This window comes from Silene latifolia, chromosome Y (assembly GCF_048544455.1).
Source record: "Silene latifolia isolate original U9 population chromosome Y, ASM4854445v1, whole genome shotgun sequence".
Classification (NCBI taxonomy): domain Eukaryota; kingdom Viridiplantae; phylum Streptophyta; class Magnoliopsida; order Caryophyllales; family Caryophyllaceae; genus Silene; species Silene latifolia.
In genome coordinates, this window is record NC_133538.1 from 371587086 (window position 1) to 371613354 (window position 26269).

General features: G+C 40.2%; 1 protein-coding gene across 1 annotated transcript; it reads right to left on the reverse strand.

The window, feature by feature from the left end:
* Positions 1 to 22407: 22407 nt before the first annotated feature.
* Positions 22408 to 25592, reverse strand: LOC141631841 (uncharacterized). Its single transcript, XM_074444462.1, has 5 exons — positions 25392 to 25592; positions 25178 to 25307; positions 24037 to 24926; positions 22965 to 23946; positions 22408 to 22805 (listed from the first exon to the last, which is right to left on the reverse strand). The coding sequence occupies exons 1-5, from the start codon at positions 25590 to 25592 to the stop codon at positions 22408 to 22410; spliced, it is 2601 nt and encodes an 866-aa protein (XP_074300563.1).
* Between the last annotated feature and the right edge of the window lie 677 nt (positions 25593 to 26269).

Below are 26269 nucleotides of genomic sequence, written 5' to 3' on the forward strand. Positions count from 1 at the left end.
CATGCCCCTCCATACCGCATATCTCCACATTCTCAGTAATTGCACAAACTTGTGCACTCTCACCCATAACCTCCGTAATCTCCACATTGCCTAGACTTTTGCATGACTTTTCACTTCAACTGCTACCAACTCGTTGACTTGCCCGTTTCCTCGGGATTTCCATATTCGGCAACATGGATGGCTATCTCCTCAATAAGACGCCACCCATGATCATCTTCCATGTTTTTAGTGAATCTCCCCTTAGCTACACTATCAAGAATAGCTCTCTGGTTTTGATATAACCCGTTGTAAAACTGGGTACATAGGAACCAACGCTTGAAACCGTGATGAGGCACAGAACAGACGAGCTCCTTGAACCTAGTCCAAGCCCCATCCAAGTCTTCGGTGGGCAATTGCTCAAAAGAAGTAATCTGAGCTCTCAAAGCATTGGTGCGCTGTGGTGGAAAATATCGCCTGTAAAAGGCTAAAGCAGGAGAACTCCAGTCGGTTACACCGGCTGCTTCCCTATCTAAATCCTTCAACCATTCCCGGGCATCATCAGCTAAAGAAAAGGGAAAAAGAACTCCATTCACTTTGTCCTGTGTCACTCCAGCAGCAAGAGAAATGTTATAGCAGTACTCTGTAAATAGCTCTATGTGCCTGCATGGATCTTCTTCAGGTACCCCCCTGAAGAGATTTCTCTCGACCAGCTGTATGTAAGATGGGTGGATTCCAAAAGTTCCCGACTCAGTAGTGGGTAGTAAGAAACCTTTTGGAAGGGAATCCACGTTAGGCTCTGAATGGCTGGCTATATTCGGCATTCTGGCAGATAGAATTTACAAAGCAGAGCAGGTGCGACAATGTTCTCTTATAGAACAAATAACCTGCAAACTAATCAAAAACTTTTGCAAAAAAAATGAGATCAGTCTCAAGGAAAAAGTTCCTTGAGATGAAAGACAAACTTAAATAAAGCAACAAAATTGCGCCACCTCCCCGGCAACGGCGCCAAAATTTGACAGGGCAGTCGTATACCTATCAAAAATAACCAACTGGCTCTAACTAATATAGCTAGGGAAGTCGGGTCGATCTCCACATGGAGATGGGAAAATGTCAACTTTATCTAAGTTCGTCATGGTAACCGATTTAGAGGGTTTTAATCGAGTTGTTCTAAGCTAATAAGAATGGGAAAGAGAAAACGGCAGGAGAATAAAGATTAAGCAGACAAGGAAAAAGCAGCTAAGACAGTCGGTTCACCATGATCATTCAGTCAAGCAATCTCAATCTAGGTCTCAAGTCAATGCAAGTATGGTCAAAGGGGCAGTGAATATCTCCTTCCGGTCTCAATTCGCCCTAAAGCACAAATAGCTTAGCTTCCGCCCTCACTATGGTGCCCTAATGTTCGCTACGAGTCTCACCCTTTTCAACTTCCGGTCCAGGTTAAGGTTTACTATGATTTAAATGCCTAATTGCGTCGACTCAATTAGACAGATACATTTAAGTGCAGCGATTAACAACAAGGACTACACAAGCATTAACCTAATAGTTCAATTACTCTTCCTTCATAATCATGGATTCCCTAGTCTTAGCAAGCGGGAATTAGCTACACATTACTATCGAATCAACAACGATAATATATAGATAATTAGAATTAAACATGATAATAACGAAAGCAGAGGGATCGAATAAGGCAATTATAAAAGCAATAAGAGAAAAGGAGAATTCAAGAAGCAATTACGATTAAGAAATAAAGGGAGTGATAATACCGATTACAATTCTGAATCCGAGTAGAAAAGAGTAGTAGAAGAGTAAAGTGAAAGAAGCAGTGGAAAAAGATGAAGTAGTGGTCAATAGGGAAGAGTTACGCAGTCTACTCCTTTTAGTAGCACACGAAATTCTCCCCCTTAAACCTAATCCAAAGCTTAATTACAAAAGCCCATACGAAAATAGGCGGAAAAACACAAAATAATAAGCAAACCACTCGATCGAGTGGAACAAAACCGCTTGATCGAGTAACTAAGCAGCAACCCTTCGATCGAGTGGAAATAAACCACTCGATCGAGTAACTCCTTGTAATGCCTTCTCGATCGAGTAAATATGTTACTCGATCGTGTAATCTTCATGATATAAAGCATTGGATCGAGCAAAAAAAGTATTCGATCGAGCTATTTTGGCACGTTTAGGCACTAAGACACCTTCCGAAACTAGCTCGTTCGTCTTCAAAGTGATAGATTCCTAGCTCCGGCTCCTTGTTCTCCATAAATGCATGCAAATGGGACGAGTTTAGGCTCGATTTATCTTCTCTTTGGTCTATTCCTGCAATTTACACAAAACAAACCAAAGTAGACTATTCGGGGGTATTTGTAGCTAGATGCCACGTAAAATAGTATAGAAATGCGTGTAAAAAGGAGGTAAAAACCTTATATAAAATACACGCATCTAATCTCCCCAGACCAAACCTTTGCTTGTCCCCCAATCAAATTATGAATGCAGCTAAGAATAAACAGTGGAACGAGACCAACGCATCAGCTACAAATCATCCGCCAAAACCAGTTTAATGCAACAACTAACAAAGTGGCAAATGATAAGTGCAAACGAGTTAAATCAATGTTTCAAACTTACTCAACCGTCGACCTTGCAAGACTCAAAGATATCGGACTCTCGCGGGTCACTCATCACTCAAATTCAGGCACAAGGTGAGTATATATGTGAGAGATAGAAAGAAGTAAAGACACTCACCTAACTCGACCTATAAGAACATACATGCAGTTAACATGAATAAAGTCACTACAACCGTACATATGTATTCCAACCAAACTAATGACCAAGACACATGCCGAGGACTTACATTTGGGTAAGTGAGGTAATGGGTAAGAAGGGGCTAAGATGAATTTGGATATGTGGAGTTAGTAGCCAAACTAGCAGCACTGATCCAAATTATGAAACTGCATCCCAACTTCGTACTCAATATAACAATACAGAACAGTACAAATTCAATGCACTCAACTCGCAATACACCATAAACTTGTCAACTCCCCATAAAATATAAATAGGCCATGGGAGTGAAAATCATTCATACAATTTTTTTCGTCTTTCGCATATGATTTTTCTTTCTTTCAACTCATTTTTCATATTTCCAATTTTTTTCTTTTCATTCTTTTTGTTTTTTTCATTTTTCATTCATTTTTCTTTCAGCATTTCCTTCTTTTCACTCCCTTGCTTCGATTCTTCCACCAACTTCTGAAATCAGATATATAACCAAACTGCAGTGAAGCATTCCAAATAGCTACTCATCACTAGCTTGGCTAGGGTAGGAAAGATTATAGTTTGTAGCTAGTAGGACAAAAAGGGCAATTTGGCTATGTAAGGCTCATGGGTAGAATGAAATAAAGGGAACTGCCTCGTAAGTAGCATGCATTATTGCCCTGTGAGACTTTATTTTTTTAATCACACTTGGACTTGCATTGATACACATTTACGTGTATAAATGTTACCATGTTAATGTGTAGGTGGCAAAGGGAGTGAAAGAGGTGGATCGGCATGTAACTTATAAACATGGGCACACGCCTAAAGGATCCCGGTCGTCGCATGACAAATACGATGAGGAAGTTTTGGCCAACATAGTAAGCATTATTTTATTAAGACGAGTTCATTACTAACTTTATTATTTTAGTCACAAATATAATTTGAAGTTTATTTAATATATTATAGGATAACGTATTGAAAGAGGTAGAAGAAGGGAAATTCACTCCCAGTGGTCGTAATGACGTTCTTGCTAGAGCGATCGGCCGACCCGAACATCCAGGTCATTTGAGGGGCGTCCCGTTACAGGTTGGAGTAACGAAATATTATGGGAAAACTGCCCAGATAAAGAAGAAAAGGAAGACTAAGTCTGAGAACGCTGACATGGTAACATTTATTCTATTATCTTCATTTAAGTTCAATTCACATGTTATTGTTGGGATAAAAATTGCTGACACATTACATTCTTGGCAAGCGACTTGATTAATGGCATCCGTACTACTAAAGCTGAATGCTGGAGGTAAGCTTTCCGAAGAAGAAGTGAAGATGATGGAGGATGTCATTTCTAAAGGGGGTAATAATAAGGTACAACAGATTGGTGAAGAGGCCGCTACTACCTTGGCAATACATGAGAAGGAAGTATCGGTCAACGAGATTCGAAAGATCGGTACCTAATAATGCTTCTGAAGTTGTAACAACTAAAGCCGATCAGGTACCTAATATACTTCCATATTTTTCTTTTGTTTTTTTTTTTGGTAAGATCGGGGGTGTGTTCACCGCCAACTTCGACATGGTGCCATTGAATTGGTTAATTTTATTAGGTAAATAATGGGTCCGAAAAGGAGATGCAACTTGATGAGAAGACGGTGATGGAAAACAAAGATACATCCCCTTCAAGTCAGTTCCCTGTTTTCAGTAAGGTATGCATGAAGTGTTTAATTAGTTAAATTTATATGAATGCTAAAGTTTGTGCAAAAATCGGCCTGAGACAGAAAGCGTTTTTGCAAAATCTTTTGAATGCTGAAGCGTTTTTGCAAAGATATAATAATGTATGTATGTGTATATTCTTCAGTCGTAAACAAGAGGCCGATTATTCTTGCGACCCTAATAGAATCGAAAAGCCACCTGTGCGTGTTGGCCGGGTCTCGTAGAAAACAAATCTGCAAGCGAAATCGTAGTTCATGGCGAAAAACTTTTGCCGAATCATAGAATAGTAGAGATAACTACAATCAATCCAGGCCATGAAAAATTTCCACCGCCGTCCCAGTTCGTGACGACATTACCATTCTGGAGATGCGGCTGGGAAGTTTCATCCAATGGCCTGATACTCACATCTACTTGGCGAAGATATCTCCGCCGCCTCACTTTGAGCAAATGTGAAAGCGATTGGGGTTAGAAGAAATACCTTTATATATATATATGTGTTACATTTTTAATTGATGAATGTTTTTATATGTTAAATTTATATGTTATTTTTTTTTGTAGGGAACAAAAAAGGCGGCTTTGGCGGATAAGCCTAAGTCCACAGACATGCCAACGACCTCGACTTCACAACAACTTGATGAGGTATGTATTTAATTAACTTTTCCATTTTTTTAAAAATTAACCTCGCCCCTTTATTTATATTTTGTCTGTATTTATAAAAAGCATGGTAATTTTGTGTAGGGGACAAAAAAGACCGATAAGCCTAAGTCCCCGTCTTACACTGCTACTACTACCTCATCATTGAAAGAGCAGGTTGACGAGGTATTTAATTAAGTACGCTTTTATTTTTATTACTCCAACTAGGATATGTTACCTTTGGATTTTTTATTATTTTAATTATCTATACTACATGTGTAGGCTGGTGGTAGTAGCACCACATCAAAGACTCATTCTTTCCCGTGTGAAAGTTAAGAGTATAAACTCCACAAAATATAAAGGGAAGGATTACATGCAAAAAGTAAGAACGGGGACGATGATGAGATTGTATGAGGAGGCTGGCCATCGCATAGCCTCCGAGCAACGATAATTATTCCGCTCGAGGAGCATATTCTAGGGGTGAGCGCCAAGCGCTTATATCATGGGATCTGTTAGCCGTATGGGCTGGACTAGACCAGATTGATATAGCACACATATTTGTTTGGATGAAGTAAGTTTCTTAATAAATAATTTCATAGTCTAATATTCTGACTACTAGGTAGATAGTGTTTTAAATACCGGAATTAATACCGTAATAATGTAGGATATTGCAATTGAGAGTGATCCCGAGAAGAATATTCCATCCGATCAATACGGTTCTGTGCCCCTATGTTTTATATTTATTTATTCCGGATTTCTCGTTCGAACAACGGGTAGATTATATTGCTCAAAGAATTGACGACAACCAAGAAACTGATTTTTGGCGCTTATAATGAAAAAGGGTAATAAACAAATTAATATTACGTTTCCCCTACAATTGCATTTTCATAACTAATATATGTACTTGTTAATAATGATGATGTCTCTTGATGTAGGACTCATTGGGTGCTAGCAGCCATCATGCCGACAAAGAAAAAAGTTTTCTGGTTGGACTCTTTACATCATCAACCAAGCGATACTTTTAAGCACTTGATTAAAATGTAAGTTTATAATACTGATTTATTTATAATAACATTTTCAATTTTTATTTATAGAAAAAAGCTCGTTCATATTTTTGCCCCTAAAAAAATTAGTTTCTGCCTCCTTTTTTATTTTTTAAAAAAGGGCCTTTAAGAAGAAAAGAGCAAACGAGGAGGATCAACCCACGAACGATTCTGATGTTGGCCCAGATTTTATTACGATAACAGGGGTACGTGCTCAAATACAATAACATTAAGTGCAAAATCTGTGTTTAATACTAATACAATACCTAAAGTTCAAGATTCCGATGTGAGCCTTCTCTCGTCTGTTTTTTTTTATGTAATAATAGGCCCCTCGCCAGCCGGATAGCATACAATGTGGATACTACGCTTGTCGGTTCATGTTGGAGATTATTAGGCGAAGATATCTCGTTATTCCAGAAAGGGTTAGTAATAATTTAAACATGTGTTTATTACTTTTTTTAAATTAGAGCTAATGTTGTCTTGCAATTGCACGCTATATATACCATGATGTTGCTAATGTTGTCTTGCTTGCTGCTATATATACCATAATGTATTCTCTTTGTTTTTTCCGCAGTATGTAATCAACTACCACAACAGATTGAGCAATACTCAAGTATAGATATAGACGAGGTAAGAGACATGTGGGGCAACTACGTCTTAGAATATATATAGATAGAAATGCATGATACTATACTCACAGTTTAGATCAACTTATTAGTAATTTTTTTGTTGAAGTTAGGGAATGATTAATTAGTTCATGTAAATTCAACTCCTTGTAATTATATATATATATATATATATATATATATATATATATATGATGCTGCTATTGTGGTTGAATTGAATCTATTGAGTTCTGATGAACCCACTATGATTTATCTTTGGTCTTTGGTATATAGTCTTTCTTTGATATATGCAGGTTTTTGAATGGCATGAAACAAATTTAATTTTTCAGAACATTAGGTGTACGTAATAAAAACGGTTACTAAAAAAAACCGTTGTGAATACCTTTCACAACGGTTTATAAAACTAACACCGTTGTGAATGACATTTACAAATACCCGCGCATAATATTCAACAACAGGTTTTAATCAAAGAACCGTTGTTAAAAGTATTCACAATTTTGGAGGTAAAATTACAACAACGGGTATTAAACAAAGAACCGTTGTTACTAACAATTTCAACAACGGGTATGTAACATAAACCCGTTGTCAAAAGACTTCATAATTTTGGAGGGAAATTTACAACAACGGTTATACATACGACAACCGTTGTTATATAATTCCCTCCAAAATTTTGAAACACTTTCCACAACGGAGAGCATCCAATAACAACGGCTTTTAACCGTTGTGAATAATTTAGACAACGGTTCCACTAAATAAGCAAACCGTTGTAAATACCTTCTACAACGGCCGCTTTAACAACGTCCGCTTTTTTATTTTACAACGGTTTTTACCCGTTGTTATAGGCTGTATCTGTAGTAGTGGAATGCATACAGGTATTAAGAAGACTAAACTCATGCTTATGCAAATTAATGTTACATGCTTTACAGAGAGTACTACTCACATCCTAAATGAAACCGGTCATGAATGTCACCAGTTTGTAGAGCTCTAACCTCAGAATATAATGTAGCTTGCCAATATATGAGTCAAGTCTATTTGTTCAGATAAGAGAGAAACAAAAACTCGTAGATCATGCACATTATCATGCCAACTAATTGTTAAGAATATGCAAGGCAGAGGTAAGGATTCAATGTAGCGTCAAAGTTCAAACGTTCCGACACAAATTAAACGTGAAAATTTTTGAAAATTTTGTGAATTTTTGAATTTTAGAACGACAATACAATGCATGCGGAAATAAATAAATGTGCGAACAGAAATGTAGGAAAACATGCAGACACAGATATGGATGCATACCTCCCCAAACCAAACCGTACAATGCCCTCATTATACCAAAAATAGGGAAAGAAATGCAAACTAAGGAGAAAAGGATAAGTGGAGTCGAAAAACTAACAAAATGTCATGAAGAGGGACCTCCCCAAACCGACCATGGACAAGGGAGGTAAAAAAGGCTAGCATTAGCTCAATAGACGAAAACTAGCAGCTGGAAGACGAAACAACTCGATCGAGTGAATTGGTGTCAAAAAGGCTCGATCGAGTGAAATTGTTACTCGATCGAGTGGACGTGAATGTGCAGCTTGTCAATCGAGTATATATGGTACTCGATCGAGTTATTCCCAAAGCAAAAGTGCTCGATCGAGTAGAAAAACTACTCGATCGAGTTGCTGCACATGCAAAACACGTATAAGAAGCAAAGGAATTACAAAAGACGCATAGTTTAGCGTTTAAAGTTCAACAAAAAAACTAAAGGTAAAGAAATAGTTCAACAAAAATACAACAAAACAGTCTCGGTTGCCTCCCGGAGAGCGCAGGTTTAAGAGGTCCCGCACGACCTTTCTGGCATCAATTAACTGGCGTGTCAAGCTCGTCGAAGTACAAGACTTCAACACGATTGTCTGCTTCATTTGCTTCGTGATAATGCTTCACATATTGCCCATTTTCCTTGAACCGGTTTCCCTCGGGGCTTTCTAGCTCAACGGATCCAAATTTAGTGACAGTTGTCACTGTATAAGGACCACTCCACCTGGACTTCAGCTTGCCAGGAAATAATCGCAGTCGGGCATTAAACAGCAGCACCTTCTGCCCGACATGAAATTCCCGAGGTAAAATTGTTTTGTCATGCCATCTCTTTGTCTTTTCCTTGTAAATGCGTGAGCTATCAAAGGCATTGAGCCTAAACTCTTCCAATTCATCTAGCTGCAAAAGACGATTCTGACCACACAACTTAGGATCAAAGTTAAGCTCACGAATTGCCCACCAAGCCTTACATTCCAACTCAACAGGTAATTGACATGATTTCCCATAAACTAACCGATAAGGTGATACACCAATCGGTGTCTTAAAGGCAGTTCTGTAGGCCCATAATGTGTCTTCTAATTTAAGACTCCAGTCTTTCCGTGATTTAGAAACTACCTTAGACAAGATCTCTTTAATCTCGCGATTGGAGACCTCAACCTGACCACTAGTTTGGGGGTGATACCCCAAACCACGCCGGTGTTGAACACCAACCTTAGACAGAATGGAAGTTAGTTTCTTTTCTTTAAAATGCATTACCCCATCACTAATGACGACCTTAGGGACACCAAATCGGGGAAATATGACCTTTTTAAACATTTTTATCACGGTCTTGGCAGCACAATGAAGTGAGGCAATTGCCTCATCCCATGTCGACACATAATCTACAACTACTAAAATGTACCTGTTACCTTTACTAGACGGGAACGGTCCTTGGAAATCAATGCCCCAGATATCGAAAACCTCAACCTCTAAGATACCATTTTGTGGCATCTCATGTCTCTTTAAAATGTTCCCTGATCGTCTGCAGGCATCACAAGCTGAAACAAAAGACTTAGCATCAGCAAACAAAGAAGGCCAGTAAAAACCAGACTGAAGTACCTTAGCCACGGTGCGCGATGGTAGTGGTGACCACCATAAGAAGAGGAGTGACAACCTTCCAAGACTACTTTGGTCTCCCACTGCGGAATACACCGTCTGTAGAGACGGTCTGTACATTCCTTAAATAAATAAAGATCGTCCCAAAAATACTGCTTAGCGTTATACAGAAAATGCTTCCTCTGCTGATGAGAAAGGTCAGACGGCAGCTTGCCACTGAAAACATAATTAACTATATCTGCATACCAAGGCTCTTGGTTAACAATAAACGATAATATAGCAAATAAAGAATCATCAGGAAAAGACTCATCAATAGGTAGAGAATCTTCCCCCTCTTGTCGCGACAGATGATCAGCTACAACGTTCTCAGCTCCTTTCTTATCTTTAATCTGCAAATCAAACTCCTAGAGAAGGAGTATCCATCTCAATATCCGTGGTTTAGCCTCCTTCTCGTTAAGGAGATGCCTCAAAGCTACATGGTCAGTAAAAACAGTAACTTCAGACCCAATCAAATACGAATGAAATTTCTCTAAGGCATAAACTACAGCTAGCAGCTCTTTTTCAGTGGTGGTGTACTTCACTTGAGCCTCATCCATAGTTCGGCTCGCATAGTAGATTGCATTTAAAGCTTTGTCTTTCCGTTGGCCTAGCACCGCTTCTAGTGCATAGTCACTGGCATCACACATTATCTCAAACGGCAAATCCCAGTCGGGAGGCTGTATGATCGGCTTAGAGACCAAAGCCTGCTTCAACCTGTTAAAAGCAGAAAGACACTCATCAGTAAATACAAAAGGGGCATCCTTAAGTAGCGGCTGTGTAAGTGGTTTAGCAATTTTTGAGAAATCCTTGATAAACGGGCGATAGAAGCCGGCGTGACCAAGGAAGCTTCTCACTCCTTTAACATTAACAGGAGGAGGTAATTGTTGAATCACTTCCACTTTTGCTTTATAAACTTCTATTCCCGTATCAGAAACTAAGTGCCCTAAGACAACTCCCTCGTTGACCATGAAATGGCACTTCTCCCAGTTGAGCACGAGATTAACCTCAATCCAGCGCTGCAACACTTTATCAAGGTTAGACAGACAGTTAGAAAAATCACTTCCATAAACACTGAAATCGTCCATGAAAACTTCCATAATAGACTCAATATACTCTAAAAATATCCCCATCATGCACCTTTGGAAGGTAGCAGGGGCATTATATAAACCAAAAGGCATCCTGCGATAAGCAAACACGCCCTGAGGACAAGTGAACGTAGTCTTAGCTTGATCGTCTGGGTGAATAGGGATCTGGAAGATCCCTAAACACCCGTCTAAATAGCAGAAAAACTTATGAGAAGCTAACCTTTCTACCATTTGATCAATAAAAGGAAGGGGAAAGTGATTTAAAGTGAATGGCCATCATGTGAAGCATTACTATGGAGCATATGATTATGTTGGCAACGTGGAAGTGTTCTATTTCGACCATCTTGATGAGCAAGATCACTGAAGCCAAAAGGTCGTGCGGGACCTCTTAAACCTGCGCTATCCGGGAGGCAACCCGGCTTATAATTTATTGTACTTTGCTTAAAGCTTTTAGTTAGTTTTGTGTGCTTTAGTTGGTAACTTTACGGACGATAAAATAGAACGTTTGAACTGGTTTTGTTAGTTCTGTGGGTCATTTGTTGAGTGCTTGCACGTGCTTCGAATGACGCCTAGGAGTTCAGGCTTAAAGAGCTCGATCGAGTACTATATTCCCTTGATAGAGTACTTTCCTCACTCGATCGAGAACTTCACCTTCTCGATCGAGCACCCTGATTTGATGACCTCTCGATCGAGTGCTCTGGTCTTTCAATCGAGCGCTTCCGATGTCCCATTTTCCTCGATCGAGTGTTTCACTCTCTCAATCGAGTTCACTTGCCTTAATTCGTGTCTTGCGATGCTGTTATGGGGCTGTTTACGACCTCCCTTGTTGCTGACTGGTTTGGGGAGGTCCCTACTTCGCGTTATCTTGCAAGTTTTCTAGGGCTACATTCTTCTTCTTAGTTTGCATTTCCTTTCCCTATTTTTGGGTACAATGAGGGCATTGTACGGTTTGGTTTGGGGAGCTGATATGCATCCATATCTGTGTCTGCATACTGTTTTTATTACATTTCAGTTTGCACGTTTATTTTCGCATGCATTGTCTATCTCAATTTCAAAAAAAAACTAAAAATCTTATAAAAATTGAAAAAATTCAACAATATCAAAAATTCCACGTTTATTTTTGCATATAAGTTGAGTCGGAACGTTGGAACGTTTTATGCTACCTTGAGTCTTTTACCTTTGCCCTGCAAATTTTTAACATTTATGTTCCCGTGGTTATTTGCATAATCTACGAGTTTTTGTTTGAACTAGCGGAACGAATAGACTTGACTCTAATATTGGCAAACTACATCTACATTCTAAGAGTTAGAGCTTGATAAACTGGTGACATCTATGACCGGTTTCATTTAGGATGTGAGTAGTACTCCTTATAAGACATGTAACATCAAAATTGCACGAGCATGACACTCTTTTCTTAGTACCTGTATGCATTCGGGTTTGTGGCGGTGACACATGTGGAGAGGTAACTTATGATCCCTTCTTTCATTTCCTCCAATGATCCTCACATAGCCAAATTGACGTGTTTTGACCCATTATTTAACTACAATCCTAAAATTAGCCTACTCTAGTCAAGCTAGTTTAGTAGTTATTGTGGGTATGTTGTGATTATCAATTTGGTATTCCGTCCTGAATTAAGAAGATGAGGAGAATGGAAAGAAATAAAAGAAGTGAAATGGAAAAAAAATGAAAAGTCGAGAAAAAGTTGACGAAAAAAGTTGATGAAAGGAAGAAAAGAAAATGAATCATATGAAAAAAGTTGTTGAATATGACTCCCATGTTTATCATTATTTTTCATGGGGAGTCTTTTGGTGGTGTGAGTGATGTTTTGCCACGTTTTTCACGTTTTATATGGCACGTTTGTCATGGGGAGTCTTTTGATGGTGTGAGTGAAAAAAGTTGCTGAATATGGCACGTTTTTCACGTTTTATAAATTGAGTAGTGAAGCGGAATGAGTTTATTATTTGTTTATGGTTGTACCAGCTTGGCTTTACCTCCACTTATCCAAATTGTTTTGCCCCTTCTTACCCAAATGCCTCACCTCACATTATATGTAAGTCCTCGGCATGTGTCTTGGTCCTAAACTCCTAATTGGTTGGAATGCATATGTACAGTCGGTAGAAATCGGTTTCATGTTAGTCTGAATGCTTGTTCTTATAGGTCGAAGTTAGGTGAGCAGCTTTATTTCTTTCTCTCTCACAAAATTATACTCACCTTGCGCTTGATTTGTGTGATGAACGACCCGTGAGAGCCCGATATTTATGAGCCTTGCAAGGTCGACGGTTCAGTAGTTTCAAGACATTGATTTAACTCATTTGCACTTGACCCATTGCCACTTTGTTAATTTGTTGCATTAATTTGGCTTGGGTGGAAAATTTGTAGCTGGTAAGCTGGTCCCGTTTCACTAGTTGTTTTAATTGCATTTATATATTGGTTGGGGACAAACAAAGGTTTGGTTTGGGGGGATTTGATGCATGCATTTTATATATGGTTTTACCCTATATTTACACGCATTTATGTGTTATTTATGTAGTATCTAGCTACAAATGCCCCCGATTAGTCTACTTTGGTTTGTCTTGTATTATTTGCAAGTATGAACTGAAAAGGAGCATAATCGAGCCTGAACTTGTCCCGTTTGCATACATTTTGAAGATAGAAGAATCGGAGCCCGTAATCTGTCACCTAGGGATGCGTGAAGTGGCTTCGGAGGGTGTTTTAAAATTCATCTACGCTGATATAGTGCTACTATGCTCGATCGATTAAGTTGACCGCTAAAATTGGTCGATCGAGTGGCCTTTGTTGCTGAGAATTCTCGATCGAGTGCTTTCCTTTGCTCGATCGAGAAGGGTGTTTGCTGAGTTCCTCGATCGAGTACTTGCTTTACTCGATCGAGAGATTTTGACGATTACGCAATATTTTAGATTTACTTTTAGGATATTTTATTTGTATTTTTTAGAATAAATAAGAGGAGGAGGGGAACGAGGGATCATCTCTCTTTTCTGGCACTCTACACTTTAGACCTAAAAACTCCTTTTCTTGGAATTCCTTTGTATCGGTACTTAATTATTGCAATTGTTCTTGTTCCTATCATCTCTTTACTCTATTTCTTCAACTCTTGTTTGCTTAGTAATTTATTATCATGTTCAAATTAATTATTTTATTTGTCTTTATTAATTTCTCTACTTTCATTATACAAAGCTAATTTCCTTATGCTAGGACATAAGGGGAGCCATGGTAATTAGGAAGGTCGTGATTAGATGATTAGGTTTGGTTAGAATTAGGCCCGTGTTGTTAATCACAACATTTAATAGCAATTGGCTGCTTGAGTCGACGCATTTAGTTAGTTGATTTGGTACACCTTGACCTAGATCGGAAGATTGAAAGAGGTAAGACCTACGATGAACATTAGGACATTCTAATGAGGGCGGAAGCTAAGTTAGTAATGTTTTAGGGCGTATAGAGGACCGGAAGGACCTTTTCAATACCCTGCAGATCGAGTTTATGCTGACCTTTGACCCTAGATTGGACCCCTAGAAAACCATGGCGAACCGACTGTCCCAGCTGTTTCTCTCTCTGGTATTTTCGTTAGAATTTATTGCTTACCTATTTATTGTCCCTTTTCTCTTTATCTCCATAGTTTAGAATCAACAATCAACCCCCAAAGAAACGGTTACTTAGGCAGACTTAGTTTAGCTTACATTATTCCCATCTCCCTCTGGATTCGATACCCGACTGCCTCTACTACATTTTATAGAGATCGGTTGGTTTTATTTTTGATAGGGATGCGACAACCGTGTCACAAGTGTCTCAGTAGGGAAACATAATCAAGTGTCACAATTTTCAGGGGAATCGGACAGGCAAGTGTGGGTTCCTCATTCAGCGGGGTGTTAGTACGACCCTTTATAAACTCTCCAAGATCTAAGCGTTTCAAGCTATAAAAGCCAGCACACCGTTGCAACACCTCCATTTTGGCGTAAGTAAAGTCCTTGACCGTTACTCGATATTTGGTCTTGATATCACGCACTGTCTGTATAGCTGCATTCCCACACGACTCTTCAGGCGTAATGGCTGGACCACCCGCATAAATTAAGGCCACTGTTTTACCCTCTGGACAGACCGAGAGGTAGACACTATTACTCGCCTCACTACGTACCGATATTTGGGACTCGAGAAGCGAAGGCACTAAGCTATTCGCTCAATAAAGGGTTGGAAAGGAATAACTACTTATGTAGGTGCAGGATCTATGACCTGTAATTGCATTTATTTCCCCTTATTAAAAAACGGTTTCTAAAGAGGAAAACACAATGCCTTGTAAATAAGAGAACATATAGGTTTACTCGCAAATATTTTGAAATAATTACGACACAGTCGAAAGCATGTGAGACAGACAGTCTACGGCCGTATAGGTGTGCTAATAAACAGACAAATAAATCTGTAGGTAGTTCTGAGTTTGACTTTACTCTAATGTTGTTCAGTAAGTATGTAAGTATGCTTTTGAGGAAGTAATGTTTAAGCACCATCAAATCGTTGTCCGCTGCATACTTTAGTGCATACCACCCATACCCAAGTCAAATCTCTTCTTACCATTGGTAAACTCCTACTGTTTATTTATACAGAAGATGCAACCGTGCCTTTTCCTAAACCATTGTTTCAAAATCTCACAGGCTAGTAGTGTTAGGTTAGACTTTAGTGTTAAGATGACTCTTAGCATGCTACAGAATTGAGTAGTTACTTAGAACTATTTTTTAGGTAGCTTCACTTTAGATTTCACTAAAAAACTTAAGTACACAGAGAATAAATCCAACAACACAAGCTACAACACTTGACCTACATATAAATTTAAATGTTATATCATATCAAAATAATTTATATAACTATCAAACATAACAATTTGTATGCTTTACTCCTATTATGACGATAATAATGATGACCCTTTATATGCTATATAACACGTCAGATAACTTAACACACGACACACAGAGAACAACCTTTGTATTGCAGGCACAAATTTTTTTTCCTGGTAATGTTACATGTAAATATATGATAATGTGTGTCAGTTAATACATAGGTTATCATAATATGCATAGGAATACATGTAATTTAAGCTTTTCAGTTAAATCATATAGGCATATGTAACAGCAAATTTTGTATTGCGATAACTGAAATACAAAACAAGGAAACAATTAAATTTTATTAATAAATATCAAAAGTATGTGTACAATCTCTAATGTATCCTCTGATTCTAATATGCCGTAAGGGGTACGTGTACGGGTACACATGAGGGGTGCGCGTGTAGACAAATTTAATTGCTCTACGCGCGATGTAAATTTGATTTCTTGAGAGGGCCGCGATGACTTGAATCTCTCTTGAAGGTTTGAACTTGTGATTGAATCTTCAACGCAGGCGGCACGATTGGATTTGCTTGTTGACTGCTTGCAATGATTTTGACAGAGAGGATTTGTAGGAATTTGTACCTTGTTCTCTCTAGCTCGTTTGCAATTATGAATTTTCAACCCTTTGAATGAATGAGAAGCGCTCTATGTATAGAGCTTCAAATCTCCTTGTTGGACTTTGATGGTCACAAGCCCATTTGTGGGTTTATTAGCTCCCTTGGCCCAAGTTTGATTCTTTCTGGGTTTAGTGATCTGAATAACTCCTTTTGTAATCCGAATCGACCCACATTTCATTTAATCGGGACAAATTAATTAAATTAAGTTAAAATTTGGTATTAACTCAAAATAATTAATTTATTTTATTTATTAGGCACATTAATAAATTTTCCGTGCCTACAAATTGCCCCCTCGGGACCTTGTCACGTGCTGCTCCCGGTGTCTTGACGTGGCGGGGTCTCGATTTTGCTTTGACTTGGAAGTCGATAATGAGCGTCCTTACTTGTTGCGAAGACAGCTCCAATTGACTTGATTTGACTTGGAAATTGATAATGAACACCCTAACTTATCGCAAGAATGATCCATCTTTTTTTTTGTCACCCTATCGTTATCCAACTTGGCGGGTGGATTTGAATTTGACTTGAAAGTCAAGGGCACCTCAACTTGTCATAGAGATAATCCATTTTGCTTGTAAGTATCACCCTATCATTATCTGATTTGACGGATGAATTATTTGTTTGACTTGGAAGTCCATGGAAACCAAAACTTACTGTAAAGTTGACCCGCTATTTAAATGTTTCCATCCTAAATAGCAATTTTATGCCCAAAATTAATCTCTTCTAATTAGCCAAATATATGCTGAAGTCCAAGTGAACTACTCCTTATTTTGGAAAATCGAATCAAGTGTGGTTTCCTTATTTCCTAATTTTCTTCCTTTTTCTTTTTTTAATTCTCTCTTTGATGGCAAGCTTCTTAGAGGTAGGGTTAGAGAAGGAAACCCAGTTCTATATTTATATAAGGCACCTCGTCAGCCATGAGCACGGGTTATCAGTGCAAACTCCTCCTCGACGGTAATTTTTTCTTCTAAAGCTTCTTACGCTTTTTTCTTGTTTGTCAGTCTATATTTTTGTCCAGCATATAACACAATACTCCTTACTTCTTTGCTTTCTTTACTTGTATCGGTGGAGTTTCATTGCTAACGAACATTGTTTCGCCTTGATTTCTCATATTTGTCTTTATTGTGTGACAGACCCGACTGATACAATAGGCCATGACAAACAGTAACCTTCATGTCTAAGCATCAACTTTAGCTTTAGAGAGACGTGTGTGACTGTATGAACGCTGGTTTAGATAACAATTCCACAATCTTTTTTTTTTTTGTTTTACACAGCAAGGTATTTCCTCTGTTCTGAATTTTGCGGCGTTGGATGATAATCGAATATCAGGTGAGAAACTCTCATGACTAATCTGGATTCTTGCCTTGGATATGGATTTGTGGCCATGTATGCTTGCGTGTTCAGTAGACGATGCTCGGAACGCGCTTCGAATCTTCGATGCTTGCGACAATCTCTTAAATCCTTGTCAGAATAAGATGAATACCTTTTCTTGATTTTTTGATCAGTTGATGCTTGCACTTTTAATCCTGAAAATCTCGACCCGTTTTCGACAAATACTGGCCTTATTTCTCGCCAGACTTTGGCCTTTCATTGCTGGAATGGCAGGATGCACCTTTTTTATTTTCTCTTCTTTTATCTCGAGAGACATGAAATTGGTTACAAAAGCGAGATGGTTTGGTTTTTCTATGAATAAAATAAGTGCACTTCCTTCTTGGCCAATTTGTTTCGACAATGGATATTTAGTGCACTTCCTTCCTTTTAAATTAGAGCCAAGTGATTAATCACACGTTATTTGCATATCCTTCTTTTTTTTTGGTGTGTTTGTTCTTTTTCGCAGGGAATTATGTTCCGTCTTCTTGGCCGAGCAACTCCATTTATCAGCAGTATCATGAAGGGCAATTTTATTATCGTGCACCGCCGAACATTTATCATATCAGACAAGTTATTTCAATCGTCAACTGAGTTGTCGAGGTGAACCCGTTTTGGGCCATCGCGACAGGGAGCGTCAGGGTGAAACCGTTTTGGGTCATCGCGACGTGAAAACTTAATATTTGTCAGGGTGAACCCGTTTTGGGTCATCGCGACATGAAGACTTATTATTTGTCAGGGTGAACCCGTTTGGGTCATCGCGACATGGTGTGTGAAGACTTATTATTCGTCAGGGTGAACTCATTTTGGGTCATCGCGACGGGTTGTGTCAGGGTGAACCCATTCGGGTCATCGCGACACACTTTTGAAGACTTATTACTTGTTAGGGTGAACCCATTTTGGGTCATCGCGACAGGCTGTGTCAGGGTGAACCCATTTGGGTCATCGCGACACACTTTTGAAGACTTATTGCTTGTTAGGGTGAACCCATTTTGGGTCATCGCGCCAGGCTGTGTTAGGGTGAACCCATTCGGGTCATCGCGACACACTTTTGAAGACTTATTGCTTGTTAGGGTGAACCCATTTTGGGTTATCGCGACAGGTTGGGGTCAGGGCGAACCCATTCGGGTCATCGCGACACACTTTTGAAGAACCATGTAATGAACCTCTTTATGAAGACTATTATTTCATCACACCTCCAATTTACCCTCTCCCTAGGAGACCTGCCGGATGAATACACTTCTTGAGTTGATGTCCCCCCTACTTGTAAAAGACTTCCTCATATTCTTTATACTTACTTTTAATTGTTCTATTTTGCAGGGCTGCAACTTGTAATGGACCTGACTCGTCGATTGTAAGGAAGTTCCAAGCCTTCATGTGCCAGATTGCTGCGCCATTTCATCACCTGTATGCGATGTGACCTCCTTTTTTTTTAAGAGCCATCCAAGGCTAACCGTAAAGCAAAGAGTGTGAAAACCCAGCTCATGTGAAATTCATCATCGATTAACATGGTCTTGGTCTTTTACAAACTTGGTTGATGATTGAGTGTAATTTTAGCCGTACACAGCTTAAACTCTTGCGGGCCAGGAGTAATTTTTTTGTTGTAATTTTTTTTTTTTGGTGTGGCTGCACTTGAACAAAGTGTTTGCTCAAACTGCCTACGTACTCGCAAAGCTACCATGGGTGACAACTTGAAAGATCAAGCTAACGTAGTTCAAGAGATGAATTTTAGTTTTTTTGTTTGGAAGTGTGGCTGCACTTGAGCTACATGTTCACCCAAGCTGCCTACGTACCTGTGAAGCACAAAGTGTATTCCACAAGATCAAACCGAAGTAGTTCAAAAAGGAAGGAAGAATTTTTTTTTTTGTATACAGTTTAACCTCTTGCTTAGGAGCTTGGACTTGCAGTTTACGCTCTTGCTTAGGAGCCTTCACTGTTGGGATTTAAGAATAGTAACGCTTCAAAAACTTCCCATTGATTGGGCCTACCCGAACGCCGTCTTCATCCACGATTTTGTAAGCACCATTAGTGTAGACCTCATGTACCACGTATGGACCATCCCACTTAGAGGTGAACTTGCCAACTGGCTTGTGAGAGGTGATGATTGGTCTTCGTACTGCAAGGACGAGGTCTCCTACTTGGAAACAACGAGGGTGCACCTTTTTGTTGAATGTGCGTGACAACCTTGCTTGATAGCACTGGAGTTTTTGTTGAACTTCTAATTTTTTTTCATCGAGAGCCTCTAACTCTGCTAAACGCAATTTGTCATTTTCATCTTCCGTGAGCCCTTCTTGAATAGCGACGCGTAAGGAAGGGATCTGCAACTCTAATGGCAACACGGCCTCCACTCCATACACAAATGCATACGGGGTTGCTTGAGTAGGTGTTTTGTATGTGGTACGATATGCCCACAATGCTTCACCAATCCTTTCATGCCAGTCTCGCTTTGATTTTGCTACTACTTTTCTCAACAAGTTGCAAAGGGTCTTGTTAAAGGCTTCAGCCAAACCATTTGCAAAAGCATTGTACATGGATGACTTGTACTGTTTGAACTTAAATTTTTCTCCCAGACTTGTCATCAGATGGTTGAAGAATTGTTTCCCATTGTTAGTTGTGATACGCTGAGGTACACCATATCTGTAGATGATTTGGATTCGAATGAAGTCCACAAAATTTTCTTTCTTCACTTCCCGTAGTGTGATGGCTTCTGCCCATTTTCAGAAATAGTCAGTGGCGGCAAGGATATACTCGTGTCCATTTAAGGCCTTTGGAGTAAGAGGTCCCACAACATCAAGTCCCCAAGCTTCAAAGGGCCATGAAGAAACAGTGGGGTGAACGGTTCTAGCGGTTGGTGTATGAAGTTTGCGTAGAACTGACAAGGTTCACATTTTTTTGCAAAGTCCATACAATCTTAAACCATGGTTGACCAGTAATACCCCATTCTCTTTACACAATCATGAATTTTAGGCCCAGATTGATGAGCACCACAAATGCCAGAATGAGCTTCATGCATTGCTTCAGTAGCTTCGTCCTTGATTAGACACCTCAACCATTGGCCTGAGAAAGAACGTCTGTAGAGTGTCCCTTTATAGTGAATGAACTTTGGAGCACGTCGACGTAATTCTACCTTGTGTCTGGGATCATCGGGTAGTTTTTGGTGGTCCAAGAAATCAATGATAGGTTGACGCCATTCATCTTTATCAACTGTGTAGACCCATATCATGTTGGTTGTGTCTACATTTTCTTCTCCTTCAAGAGATGATATAACCCAACGATTGCAGACTGGGACTTTCATAGACTCTTCTGGCCTCGTGCCAAAGTGACTGCAAGATTAGCAAGCGCGTCAGCCAACTTATTGGCACTCTTTGGCACATGACCAACATGGATGTCGTCAAGTTGATTCAGCAGCAGTTGTAATGCCTGTTGATGGTAGGGAATCAAGTCTTCGTTTTTCACTTCATATTCACCAAGGACTTGGTTGACCACCAGCTTTGAGTCTCCATATATGTCCATATCCCTGACACATATTTCGATCGCCATTTGAAGACCGAGTATGAGAGCTTGGTATTCTGCCATATTATTTGTGCACAACTGAGTGAGTGTAAAGGCATATGGCATAAGATGATTTTGTGGAGTTACGAATACAACTCCAGCTCCAACTCCATCTTGCCTTGCAGCACCGTCAAAGTACATTTGCCATGGAGGTAGGACGTCCATATAGAAAATGTCTTCTCCTGGGAGGTCATCTGAAATTTCCCACTCTGCTAGCACTGGATGATCAGCAAAGAAGTCGGTGATAGCTTGACCTTTGACAGCCTTTTGAGGCACGAACACCAAGTCATACTACTTAAGTAACATTGCCCATTTCGCAAGTTTTCCAAACAAGACTGGTCTTGAGAGTATGTACTTGATTGGATCAGCTTTTGAGACCACGTGTATGGTATGCGCCTGCATGTAGTGCCTCAACTTCTGGATGGCGAACACCAAAGCAAGACATATCTTCTCTATGGGCGAGTAATTCAACTCAGCTCCAACCAAGGTACGACTCAAGTAGTAGAGTGCTCTCTCCTTGCAGTCTTCAATTTCTTGATCACACATTGCCCCCAGTGAGCGTTCTTATGCTGCAATGTAGAGGACAAGTGGCTTTCCTGGAATTGGTGCCCCAAGCACTGGTGCGCTGGCCAAGTACTTTTTGATGCTATCAAAAGCATTTTTGCATTTTTCATCCCATTGGAATGGAGCATCCTTTTTCATGAGATGGCTAAATGGTTGGGAACATCCTGCTAGGTTAGATATGAACCTTCTAATGTATGCCAAACGTCCCTGCAATCCGTGCAACTCTTTCAACGTCTTTGGTTCCGACATTTCGTTGATCGCTTTGATTTATGTTTGGTCAATTTTAATGCCTCTGTGCCTGACCACAAACCCTAAAAACTTCCCAAATGTGACACCAAATGCACACTTGAGTGGATTCACCTTGAGTTGACATTTTCTAAGTCTCTCAAAGACGGTTCGAAGGTCTTTGATATGGTCTTCTCTTTTCTTTGATTTGACAAACACGTCATCAACATAACACTCTATTATTTTATGCAGCATGTCATCAAAGATCTTTTGCATTGCGCGTTGGTATGTAGCGCCAGCATTCTTCAATCCAAACGGTATGACTGTGTAGCAGAAGATCCCTTTTGGGGTTCGAAAACCTGTTGCTTCTTGATCTTCAGGTGCCATATGTATTTGATTGTAACCAGCAGTACAATCCATGAATGAAAGGGCTTCATGACCAGTGGTTGCGTCAATCATCAACTCAGAATCGGCAAAGTGAAGTCATCCTTCGGGCATGCATCAATAAGGTCTCTCGAAGTCGACATATGCGCGATTGTCCATTCTTCTTTCTCGATCGGGACAATGTTTGCTATCCAGGTAGAATATTTGACTCCTCGAATGAAACCTGATTCAATTAGTTTATTGACTTCCTTTTCAATTTCAGGTACAAGCTCCGGCCTGAAACGACGTTGAGGTTGCTTTTTGGGACTGGTGCCTTTCTTGATTGCTAGACGATGAACTGCAATTTTTGGGCTGAGTCCAGGTATCTCTTTATAGCTCCAAGCGAAGACATCCTTGTACTCGACCAACAACTTGTAGTACTCCTCTTGTTCTTCTTTAGTCAGCAGAGCACTAATATAAATGGGGCGAGGATCTTATGTAGTTCCCAAGTTGAGCTCCTTGAGTTCATCCACAGTCGATTTCCCCCCGTCTTCAAGTGTTTTCGGGGCCTCATCGGCCTCAACTTCTTCATTCTCGTCAGGTATCTCTTATACTGTGATGTGATATGACGACGTTGTAATTTCTAAGTCACTTGACTTCCTTGCATCACAGGGACGTGAAGATGAAGGCAAAAGCTCTTTGGTATTCTTTTGCTGACCAGTAAGAACTAGTACGCGCCTCCTTGCTTTGAGTGGCTCATGCTGGATGATATCCACTACTTGCATACGCTTCATGCGAGATGGTATTCCGCTTCTCAAGTCATCGCTTACTCTTACTTCTTCTTCATTTTGTGTTGCAGAAGTTGAGAGAGGATGACCCTCACTACTATTCCTCTTGAGAGCCCCTAGTCGACTGAAGACTATTTTTGATGGACCGCCCAAGCGTTCATGTATTGCGCCCTTCTTGTATATGCGCAACGAAGGTGTTGACACTTTGACCTTACTTTCTCCTTGATTGCCAAGCCTAGCAAAGACAGAAATGTGTTTGGTTGAAGCACTTGGTCTCCCTAACCTTGTAAATATAGAAGGACGACACTTCTCTACAGGTGGACTTATTCGATAGAAGACTGAAGATGGATGCATCTTTTCCTCTCCTTCTTCATTTTCCTCGACCTTTTCTACTGTAATGTGCTGAGAAGACGCAGTAGCCTCTTTTCTACGAGCACCAATCTTCACAGGCGCAGGAGACTCATATCCGAGCCCGGCCCTGGTCACCATGAAGCTCCCATCTTGCTTAAATACTTCATGTTGTGCTTTGTTAAGACCGCACGACTCAACTTTTATAACTTTGCCGAGAGGAGTCGGATTTTTAAAGTCATATCCAGCCTTCGCTAGCAGCTTGTAAGCATTGGAATCAAATATCCCCTTGTTTTCTTCACTTGATGACTGTCTGGATGAGCAGACAAAACCATTTGGAGGAGGTCTCACAATCTTTGTTTGAGATGAACTTGGCAGAGGTGTAACGACTTTGGCCACCCATTCCTGCTTGATCACCTGGCTTGACTTTTTATCCTTAGGCTCTATCTTTGGTGTTAGACACTCTGCAAAAGGACTCTCTCCATCTTTGCGGCGAGACTATGGAATGTAGTGTAGTAATGGTGGTGTAGTTTTCTGCGGTGTCTCTTGCTTCTTGGGTGACACAACAAGAGTAGCTATTTTGCTGACCTTGTCTACATCTTTAACATCATTTTCTTTAGCAGTACTTGCAGCTCCATCTTCTTTGATGATGTTCTTTTCCCGCTTACCTCCTTTTCCTGTTGAAGAGATGGTGGTTGGCATGAACTCACTAGAAGTACCATTCTCTTCAAAGAATTTTGCATCAGCGAAGAAAGAGTCGACCTTAGAGAAGGGTTTGGCGTCTCCGTCTATTTTCCTTTCGCCACCACGATAATATTTCAAAAATTGATGGAGGGTTGAAGCAACAACTCCATTCTCGTGCTTCCAAGGTCGTCCCAGCAATAGTTTGAACGATGTCTTACCATCCATGACATGGAACAATGTGTCGGAAGAAAGATCACCCATGGTAAGGTTCATGCGGATCATGCCAACAGTGCGCTCCCCATTCAAGTTGAAACCATGAATCATTATTCGACTACTAGAGAGTTCGTCCATCGTGGTCCGTAATTCGTTCATGGTAGCTTTTGGCATGAGATTAACTCCTGAGCCTCCATCTATTAAAATGCACTTGACCTTTTGCCCCCGGATGTACCCAGACACATAAAGTGGCCTGTTGTTAGGCTTGGATCCAAGAAGTAAATCCTCATCTGAAAAACTCAAGGCTGCATTACAGGAGACACATCCAATTGATTGCTCAGGAGGCTCAATTTTGTCTTTCATCTTGCCCGCATACAACTCAGGCTTCTCAAGTCCTCGAATTATCAGCTTACGCTTCTCTTTAGGTAGATGAAAGATTTGTTTCCATTCCATGTTTGTAGGAAGGGCGTCAAGAGCAGCCACTATTTTGTTCTCCTTTTCAGAATGCGACTGTTGTGGCAATATCGCATCATCTGGGCCTCCTTCCTCTATCTTCTTTTTATCATCACCATCTTCCGTAGCTGAGACAGTGCACACGGTAACCTTGTTTAAGAAGTCTTGTGGGAAGAATTTTTTAAGGTGACGGGACTCGGTGGTTCTTGTTCAAGTACATCGATAGGCAAGACACGTGGTTTGACCACTGTTTTGGACTTTTTCTTTCCCTTCGTATTGCGAGGTTTAGTCTTCTTTGATTGTTTTCTTCGACGGTGAACAGGTTGCGATGTCTGCCTTGTTTGTTTCTTTGACTTCTTGCGCGTAACCAAAGTCCAACCTTCATCGTCATCTTCATGCTTCTTCTCCTTATTGTTATACCGAGAAGGTAGTTTTTTTTCCAATGACATCGGAGGTAGTGACGGCAATGACCCTTGGATTCGTAATGCCACAGGCTCAAAACTTCCGAACTGCAACATATTCACACACTGTCCTTGCTATATAATTGACTCGTCAGGTTGCTCCAGGACTACAGTAGTTTGATTTGTGGTTACTGTGTCATCCAAGTCAAGAATGATCTTCCCTTCCTTGGAGAGCTGCATGATCTTCTCCTTGAGTGTTATACACTTTTCAATAGGATGACTCACCAACATGTGATAACGACAGTAATTGGGATCATTTGTCTTGTTTGCTTGCTCAGGGCGCTTGGACTCTGGCAATTGTATAACCTTCTTTTCTAGGAGGTCATCGAGCATTCCAGACAAGTAAGAATCTGGGAATGGATATTTCTTAGCTTACAACTCTTTCAACGTAGGCTTGTCTCGTTGGTAGTTGTAAGAGAATGACTCATTCTTCTTTTCATACTTAGGCTTTGACGATATTTTCACAGGTGCACTGCTGGTTTCGACGACCATTGTCTCCTTCTTGGAGCCCTTGTCAGTTTTCTTGAACTCCTTCTTTTCACTTGGCGCCTTGGAGGCAGTTGGTCGAACAATACCATCTTCTTTGATTGTGATCTCCATATCATGGGCGCGAGTAGCCAGGTCTTTGAAGCTCTTCGCCATGATCCCTTTCAGGATGTAAAGAATGTCCCATTTCATCCCGTTGACGCACATTTCAACTGCTGACGCCTCACTTAAGCGATCCTTGCATTCCAGACTCAGCGCACGCCACCTGTTGATGTAATCGACGACAGGCTCATCTTACCATTGAGTATTCTTTGTCAATTCGCTCATGCTGACGACACGTCTGGTGCTGTAGAATCTGTTGAGGAATCCATCTTCCATGTGACCCCAGCTGTCAATTGACTCAGAGTTGAGATCTGTATACCATTCGAACGCGACCCCTTTGAGATAATAAATGAACTACTTCACCAAACGATCACCTTCTATTCCAGCATTGTTTCATATCTCGACGAAGTGGGAGATGTGTT

Excerpts from the sequence above, each read along its gene's own strand:
- LOC141631841 (XM_074444462.1), bottom strand. The coding sequence starts at position 25,592 with ATGCTCGATGACCTCCTAGAAAAGAAGGTTATACAATTGCCAGAGTCC. Across the intron at positions 25,308-25,391 it reads TTCTTGACTTGGATGACACA|TTCGGAAGTTTTGAGCCTGT; the intron begins GTAACCACAAAT and ends AATATGTTGCAG. Across the intron at positions 24,927-25,177 it reads GCATGAAGATGACGATGAAG|CTACGGAAGATGGTGATGAT; the intron begins GTTGGACTTTGG and ends GCACTGTCTCAG.